General features: G+C 42.6%; 1 protein-coding gene across 3 annotated transcripts in view; it reads right to left on the bottom strand.

Annotated features, from left to right (window-relative positions):
* Positions 1-8,026, bottom strand: part of PLA1A (phospholipase A1 member A) — a 36,285-nt gene extending 28,259 nt beyond the window's left edge. Inside the window, exons 1-3 of one of the 3 annotated variants that reach the window (XM_019527445.1) lie at positions 4,822-8,026; positions 3,967-4,139; positions 1,574-1,772 (exon numbers count right to left, since the gene is read on the bottom strand). In XM_019527445.1, the coding sequence (XP_019382990.1) occupies positions 1,574-1,772; positions 3,967-4,139; positions 4,822-4,958 (509 nt within the window). In that variant the 5' untranslated portion in view covers positions 4,959-8,026. Of the gene's footprint in view, positions 1-1,573; positions 1,773-3,966; positions 4,140-4,821 lie in introns of those variants that run through there. The other 2 variants (XM_019527446.1, XM_019527447.1) reach the window with 2 other exon arrangements.
* Between the last annotated feature and the right edge of the window lie 939 nt (positions 8,027-8,965).

The raw sequence follows: 8,965 nt of genomic DNA, 5'->3' as shown, positions 1-8,965 counted from the left end.
CCTTCCAAAATAGGGCTCTCCTTGATGGGGTGCCTCAAATTTCCCCAGCTAAACAGCTTTGGTGAAAGTTTTGTTTCCTGTCAAGACATTCCCCCCAGCTTTATTTCACAGCAGTTTCATTAGAAACTCCAACACCTACTATTCAAACAGAAACTAGAAAATGACATGACCCACAATTGTAGCTGCTGTTAGAGCCGACCTGAGAGGTTTTCTGAGCCCCAAAGGCCTGGAACAAAGGTAGTGCAAGCACCTACTCCAGACTCTTTTAAGAAACATTTGGATGCTTATCTTGCTGGGATCCTTTGACCCTAGCTGACTTCCTGCCCCTTGGGCAGGGGCCTGGACCTGATGATCTTTCAAGGTCCCTTCCAGCCCTAATGTCTATGAAATCTATGAAATGCTGCGGTGCTTTTGCTGATCACTAGCTAGGCACAGAGAGAAATTTCCTGCCACATAGGAAACTGTTTTGTTAGGAGCCATGAAGCAAATGACTTAACCTCTGTGTTGCAATTTCTCCTCTTTTGTAAAATGACAATATATTGGCCCATACCTGTAATTTATGTTATAATGCTTCATGACCTGAGTACAATAAGTACATGACCTGAGTCACTTATTTAGACACTAATTATGAAACTGTACAGTTATCTGAATGTAGAACATGCTGCCAGCCTGCAAAGTATGTGAGATGTGACCGACATGGTGACTAAAAGAAAAAGAATTACTTTAGCAAATGAGGAAAACAATTGAAATAATCAATATTTTCTATGATTGATTGATCAGTTGATCCAACTCTATGATACAGAATTCTATCTACATAAATATGGAACTATAGAAATAAATGTTTATGTAATGTATGTTTTATTAGCTGAATTATTAGACTTTATGAACGTGTTTTGGGCTCAGTGTGGATAATTGACCCTCTACTGTATCTCACATATTTAAAGCTAAACTTTTGGTTTTTTTTAAAGCAGACTGACAGGATGGATGATATTACTGTCAAGTGACTGTAATATAAAAGCCATGATTCATGCCCATATGTCTCTAGGACAGAAAGAAGAAAGGTGGACTTGGTAGGATTTCCAGTAAGTTAACTCATCCCAGGGGCTGAAAGGCCAGAATTGAGACAGTAAGGAGAATCTTCCAAAAGCAAGGGTTCTTCATGAGTAGAGCTTGTCCAAAACCAGAGAGAAGATTACATTTTTAAAACTGTTCTTCAATTTCACTTTAACAGACAGAAGATTTAAAATGTTAATTGAAATTGGAAGAATTTTGCCCAGATCTACTTTTCTGCTAACATAATGGGGGAGGAAGGAAGGTAAGTAACATGTTTATTGATAGTTCCCCCCTGCTTGGCTGGAATTAGAAAAGCTGACCACCTTTTTTACTGAACTTTAAATGTTCAAATGGACATGGCCCAGCTCTACTGATACAAAAAATGGAAACTATCTCCTTGCTTAAGACAAGCAGCCTGAGGAGCACCATGTCTGCTGAAACGACTGAGGTATAACAGGGGAAAGAGGGACCAGTGGCTGAAATAGCTTGAACCCAGAGTGCCTTCTTTATGTGCTCTCACCTGAAGCCATGGATTAATATCTTGGTGTCCAGGCTAGTGTTGAAGCTGGAGTTCCTGTCATCACTAACAGAAATCAGCTGCCCACAGCTGGGGTTTAAGGAGGAGAAAAGAAGGAATTGGATCTTGAGGTTCATGCCCCGGAGGAAGCTGGCAGTCTGGAAGTCAGAGCAGGGCAGTCTTGAGATACTGGTTTCATTCCCTAGAAAGGGGGAGAGAGAGAGAGAGAGAGAGAACCCCTACCCCCACAAACTGTCCAGCCTGTGTGCGCCCAGTGAAAAGGAGCGGAGGAAGAGGGGAAGGGATGGGGGTGGAGGGGGAGGTTTAGAGAAGGCACTGTCTGGTTGTGCTGGTAGCCTTCCTCCCATCTTTTCTTTGAAGGAAAGTTACATTGGCTTACTGTGCCAACAGTGGTAGGAACAGCAGAGAAGGCAAGCCCAGACCTGACAGCCGTAGAAGTGGCTTGGCTTTATCTGCTTTGGAAAAGCCACAGTTTCATTTAGTCTCTTGGTTGCTTCACACATTCAGACATCCTGTCTCATTTTATTTTTGGTAGATACATGAGCTTTCCTCAAATGCTCTCAACCTTATTAGTACTGGGTGGTATATCAAAAGGGCCAGTTTCCCAGAGATGAGGACAATTATAAATGATACTGATTAGGAGAAAAAGTTTAGAGAGGGAAATGTAAAGGGGGAGCTCTTTCTGATTCCTCAAAACCCAGAAAGAAAGCAACTTGAAATAGAAGCCCACCTTGGTTCAGTGGGAAATGAAAGCACCTGTTACTATTAAAAGTACAACAATATCATACAAGTCAACATGATTTTATGGAAAATACTGTGGGGGTTTTTTTTTGTATCCAGCTCTCACACACCAGCCCTATACAATAGCAATAAAACGCAGATTAAATGGATAAGGAACCAGGTAGCTGACAGATCTCAAAAAGTCATCTGTGGGAACCCTGACCAATTCTATCTACTCTGTCCTGACCAGTTTTGACCTATGCCACATTTTAATGAGTCTGGAAACAAATACAGTGTCACTGCTGATGAAATAACCTCACTAGAAGGTCTGAGCACCTTTACAGGGAAGAAATGCTGACAGCACCCAGACGCTCTTTTGTTTTAGCAGAGTAGGGCATAGCAAGAAGTAATGGCTATACAAATCTGAGTTAGAATTAAGGCATAGAGTTTTACCAGATTAACTATGGAATAAATGATGATGAAAGGGGTGGTTTCTCCCTTGCACACCATTTTCAGTTCGTTACTGGGTGCCTTTTTGGGAAGATCTGCTTCAAGCAAATACAAATTATTGTTCTCAACCCAAGAGTACCTGGGTCCATTCTAATAGCCTGTGACAGACAGGAGCACAAATTAGTTGATTTAATCATCTTCTAGCCTAGAAAATTATGAAACTATTTTTCAGGAATAACAGGCATGAATCTGAAAACAGATCCCTTTTCACCTCTAGACTGGAGAAAGTGAAACAACCCCGAAGCTATGTTTATAATGAAAACAGCCTCTTCCTGCCTATACAACTCATTAACTAGTTCCCTAGTCACTGAGATGCATTTGCAGCCATTCTGGAAGAAATGTAGTTTAACAGCGAGTGCACAGAATTGAGAAGCAGATCTCTCAGGACTCAAGGTGCCCACTACAGGCTGTGTCTCTCTCCCTAAAGTCTGTTTAGACCTTATTCAGCCTCTGGGGATGAAGAGAGGTGAAGTGTGTCCTGGGGTCCCATTTAATCCCAGTCAGAAAGAGTGCACCTGATCAATGGTACTGAGTGGACAAGCCAAATTAGATAGGGCAAATTCTGACAGCACTGTGCACTCCAGAATTAACATGTGGGCAAAGTGAATGAGGGAGGGGCAGGAGTTACATTGAAGAAGCAGAAACAGGTGACCTGGAATGTTACTCTGTGAAATGTTAGCTAAGAGAATCATTTCTGAATGATGGAGGGGGGAAGAAGGGAGGGGAAAGAGGTGGCTAGATCCCACATTTATCTTTTTTCTCTGTGATTCCAGATCAAGCATATTCTGTTTCCAAGGCAGAACCTGCTGATGCAGGAGGCCAAGGTCACTTGTCTTTCCCATCACTGCCTCTGTGGAGCAAGCAGGCATGAACAATTTGTAAAGTCAAGTCAGCGGACCCATCTACACCTCTGGATTGATATGTGGGGTAAGAAAGGGAGCACTTTCAGTTGCTGGGCTCACTGAAATGGGACTTGGCTGCAGCAGGGATCCCTTTAAATGGACTTCAGACTCATTGCTGAAGGGAACAGGTTGCCTAAGGGACTCAAGTTGGTTAAATTCAATGCCAGAACTGGCCTCTGCAAATCCTCCCACATTCTTTGACCCACAGCTTTGGTGTTCAAGTGTCCTCCATTCCTGCCTTACCTGCATATGCTGAGCTGAGCAACAGTACACCTGCTAAAACAAGAAGAGACTTCTTTCTGGGAAAAGCCATCTCCCTCCAAGCTCTTTTGGGGTTGTAATGAGTTGAGATCAGTAGTGGGGAACAGGGGAAGGCAGCTCCTGTGCACCACTGGGAACTTCTGATAGGGCTGGTGCTGTTAATGATCAACAAAGCCTGTGTTTTTTTTGGGAAAATAAAAGTAGGGGCAAGCACCTCTGTCCCTGTTTGATTATTAGTCAAAGCCCTAGCATCAGCACAAAATATCTATGATTGCTGCTGTAAGGCTGTTGAACCCACACTTCTTCCCAAAGCAGAGGTACGGCTGTGGAGTCAGCTCCTGGCACCAGTCACCATGGCTGTTTCTGTTTACAAAGTTACTATGATGGTAGGGTTTTCAGTCACCTCTACCCAAAGTCCTTTGTAAATATTAATGAATATGTACATAAATAAAGCCTCAGGACTCCCCTGGAAGGTATGGAAGTCTTTTGATTCTCATCTTACAGATGGTGTAGAATAGGGGTGGCCAACTTGTGGCCTCTTTGTGTGGCATGTGGAAGATCAGAAAGGGAACAATCAGCATGGTGGTAGAAAGCAGAGCATCAGATCAAGCAGAAGAAAGGAATAAGGGTGGCACTTCGGGAGGGTGTAGGGCTAATCTGTGGTACTCCTGACAAAAAATGCTGACCCCCACTGTTGTCACAAAAGAGGCACTGATTGGTGGCCCAAGGTCATACACTGAGAGCAGAGATTTATAAATTCATACAGCTTATGGCCAGAAGGGATTTTTATATTAATCTCTTCTGACCTGCTGTATGACACTGGGTCCAGAATTTTACCTAGTGATTTCTGATTGAGCTACTGTGCCTAAGAAGGAACCTGGTCTTGAACCACTGATGTCAAGTTGCAGAGTATTCTCAGGTAAGGGGGTTTCATGGTTCACTGAAAAATTAGAGAAAAGGGTATGTTCTAGCATGACAATCCATCTGAATGAGAAGATGTCACACGAAGGAAAGGAAACATCTGCAGTCTGGGTCCCACTGTCACCTTTAATTCTGAATGGAGGTGATTTCTTATGTGAGTGGGCAGTTCCCTTGTTAAGCCTGTATCTTTGGCTTTGCCAGCATTTACATCAGCTGTACGGATATAACTGCCTTGATGATGTTCTCTAGTGGAGATAGAGTCCCAGCACATCAATTGTACCAGCTCAAACTGCTGTTTGCATGGGTGTGTCATTTCTGGGTGTATTCCCAGTTGTTCCATCTTCTAGACTCTGGCTTCTGACACTGACTAGCTAGAGGGCTTGAGGATTTATTCAGACCAGGGAGATGGGCAGGAAGGTGTTAACTGTATTATAGTTATGCAAGGGGAAAACCCTAATATAAGATGCACTGCAAAGTGGGGCTTGCTAGGGGACAAATCAACTCTGCATAGACATGGCCTTTCTTAGAGTGACTGGGCTCCTCTGTACCTGTCAAAGGCTGAATCTGACATGTACACAGCAGCATATCTTTAATATGACATTTATTCTGTAGTGGTGTTATGTTTCTACTTTCTAGCAAGTAAGAATAATGGGCAAATTAAAGGAAACTTATCTATATCAGATGCTATTAAAAAAACCAAGTCAGAAGTGATTATTTGACCACTTGCTCAGGCTCATAAGCAGGCACAGGCAGGGTATTTTACACATCTCTATGACACATCCTTGGCCAAGCTAGCATATGTAGATAAAACCGTTTACTCATGCCCCTTTTGCTTTAAATGGAGGATGGAAGGAAATGTGTAATCCACTCTCAGTCAACTTGAAACCAAGGGGATGTCTGACATCTGGTACACGTGGGCTATTCAGAGCCGTGTTCTGACTGGCTGCTTGGTCCTGTATGAAAATATCATCTCTGGGCACTAAGCCTCATGGTTGCACAATGCAACCTTACCCTAGGGCTTGGGAAGGCAGTGGGGTGAAAGTTAAGGGAATTCATGCCCATACCTAAGCCCCAAAGCCTCTGCTCTTCCCCCTTCCTTTTTTAAAAATAGCACAGTGGATACAGCAGCTGGTCCAGCCTACATCAAAGTCACAAAGAGAAATGGGGTTGAATAATCCTCTCAGATTCCAGTTAGTAGTTTCCTTCTCAAAAGCACAAGATGTTAGTGGTTTGATTATTCTCTTAGCTGTCTGCTCATAATCCATGTAGAAAGCCTTGTTATCCTCCAGCACAACACAAGAGAAGTTCTTCTGGGGGAAGTTAGGTAAGAAATAAGGTTTCATAGATGTTAGGGGCTGGAAGGGACCTTACAAGATCATTGGGTTACCACAAAGTTGTGAATATTTGGCTTTTTGAGAGAGAAAATTACAGTTCATCTATGACCATGAATCCTTTTGCAAACTTAAACATACAGCCACAGAGTCTTTAGTGATTTGATTACTCTTCTGAGACACAAAGTTAGGAAACCGGTACACCTCCCTTAATTATTATCCTTTCCAATCTTCCTCCATTCTTGGCTGGTAGGGTATTACTGCTACACCAGTCAGAAAAGAAGCAAGAGACAACTCTACAGCTTGATCTTTTTTGTTTACACCCTAAAGCACAAGGTTAAGCACTTATTCCAATACCTTATCTAACTACTTGAGGGGTGTGATACAGATTTGCACCTATATTAGCTGGGGGAGATTCAGGAAGGAGGAGGATCAGGGTTTGAATGACATTCTGACTTTTGGGGAGTCTGCGGCAGTGGCAGCCGGAAGGAGCTACTGCTGCTGCCTGAACTGCTTACTCTCTTATGGGGGGGCTCAACTCCCCTCCAAAACCCCCCATAATTCAAACCCTAAGGAGGATGGCACAATGCACATCAGGTTGTTTTGAATTTGTTGAGTTCTCCAATTTTCCTTTGTCTATATAAGAATTTATAAGCATTCTTTGACTAGTTTATTCAAATGTCTTTGTTTCACTAAAACTTTTGGAACTGGACTGAAGCCATTTTCCTATAAACTGGGAGGGGTTAATTAGCTGTGACTAATGCCTTTGTGAAAATTACAGTTTTGGAAGGGAGGACTTCTTATCTCCTTCCGTCACCCCCTTGGAAGCATAATGCTCTTTGCTACTGTTGGGTTTCCTTTTCTTCTTGGCTTATGATTTTCACTAACAAAGTTCCTTTACTTTTAGAACTTAGTTAGGACACTTAATACATACAAATTAATTATAGCAAAACTACATTCTAATGCATTCAGTTACATCAGTTAGTACTTGTATACTGTTATGGGTACCTTCTGGGCAGAGCAGAGCTAGGCATGTTTGATCAGGCACCCTGAGCACTTTTATCGCTAGCCTTAGCAAAGGGGACACACTGTTCAGGGTCCTGGCTTCTGCTGTAGCCAAGTTAGTAGATAGCAAAACCACCACCCTGGGCTTGTAAGAGATGTAAAAGAAACAAACAGTTAAACAAATAAACTGCCACTTAGCTTTTTTGCTGGTTTCATGCCTCTGGCTTGCTAGGTTTTTCCCAGGTTTCACTTGCCCGTAGGGTCTTATCTTTCAGAGGCTTTGAGCCTGCAGGGCTTGTGCACACAAAAAAGCAGCCTTGCTCATGGCTGCTTATCCTCAGTTAACCCTAGGCTCCAGGCAACCTCATTCTCTGCTGATGCAGCCACCCCAGAGGCTGCTTTCAGCGTCTCTTATTTCCACCCCCTGCTGATTCACGTGGCTCACTCTTTCTCATTCAGTTAGCTCCTTTGCCGGGAGGCTCTCTGCATCCCTGGACCAGTGTCCTCAACCTCTGGTGAGTCCCTCCAGCTCTGGGATGGGTGTGGGGGATTGCTTTTAGGGTGCAGGGCTGTTCAGGCTCCTCCACACCCATAGTAACAGAGCCCAGCCCTGTTACATGACTGCTAACAATTGTCAAATAAACCTATGTTATAGTATATCTGGATTACCTATTGCAAAGCCTTTTATAAAATAGTTCCTTTCAGGCCTTTTGCTCTAAATTGGCTTCTGCTGACTAGGCTACTTGTCATGTCTGCCAAGGCTCACTCTGCAGTTACCCAGAAACAAGTGCCAAGGTCCTCATTCTCTTCAGTCACAGTAGCTTAATCTAGGTCCCTCCCTTTAAAATGGCAAAAGCTGGCAACAGGCGATTATACATTTCTACCTTATCATATTAAGTTTACAAGGATGCACTATCATCCTAATAGGATTCTAGTGACTATGCATAATTCAGGTCTTCTTAATGAAAAATAACATGTCATGCTACTAAAACAATTATTTTTTAACTACTCTTAGTACTTTTCAGAAAGCAAAAATTCTCCCCTGGCTTACTCATATAGGGATTTTGGTTATGCTAAGTCATAGTTATACTAAACTATAGTTAAGCTAAGATACTGCAAAGAACCTTGGGAGTAATGGGCTTCACAGACCTCTGGGTCGCCTGATAAAAGATGCAGTGGGAGAAGAGTTGTTGGTTGTAGTTGTGTTGGTCTAAGGACATAGGCAAACAAGGTTCTTTGTGTGAATCTGATATCTTTTATTAGACCAACTTAAATAGCTGGAAAACAATTATTAAGCAAGCTTTTGGGGTTTTGTGCCCAAAAGCTTGCTTAATAATTGTTTTCCAACTATTTAAGTTGGTCTAATAAAAGATATCAGATTCACGCAAAGAACCTTGTCTGCCAAAGCTTGCAAAGAACATTTTTTTTCAACTATTTAGTTGGTCTTATAAAAGATATCACATTTCTCCAGAGAACCTTATCTGCCTGTGAGGGAAAAGGCTAATTCAAAGCAAGAAACAATAACTAAACAAATTGGGGAATAAAAGTTACAATTCACTAGAGATAACAAGAGGTGAGTTGTACTCAGCAGGCTGAAGATACTCAAATTCAGTAAGAGGGTGAACTAGAAAAACCCAGCCTCAGCAGAGAGTGAGTTTGGGGAGTGCCCAAACTTGGAAGGAGGGAGCTGCAGTTGGCAAGGACTGAGCTGCAGGTGTCTGGCC

This window comes from Gavialis gangeticus, unplaced genomic scaffold (genome assembly GCF_001723915.1).
Source record: "Gavialis gangeticus isolate Ggan-Ray unplaced genomic scaffold, GavGan_comp1, whole genome shotgun sequence".
Lineage (NCBI taxonomy): Eukaryota > Metazoa > Chordata > Crocodylia > Gavialidae > Gavialis > Gavialis gangeticus.
Note: the sequence above shows the minus strand (reverse complement) of the source record. Positions and strands in the feature narration are given on the sequence as shown.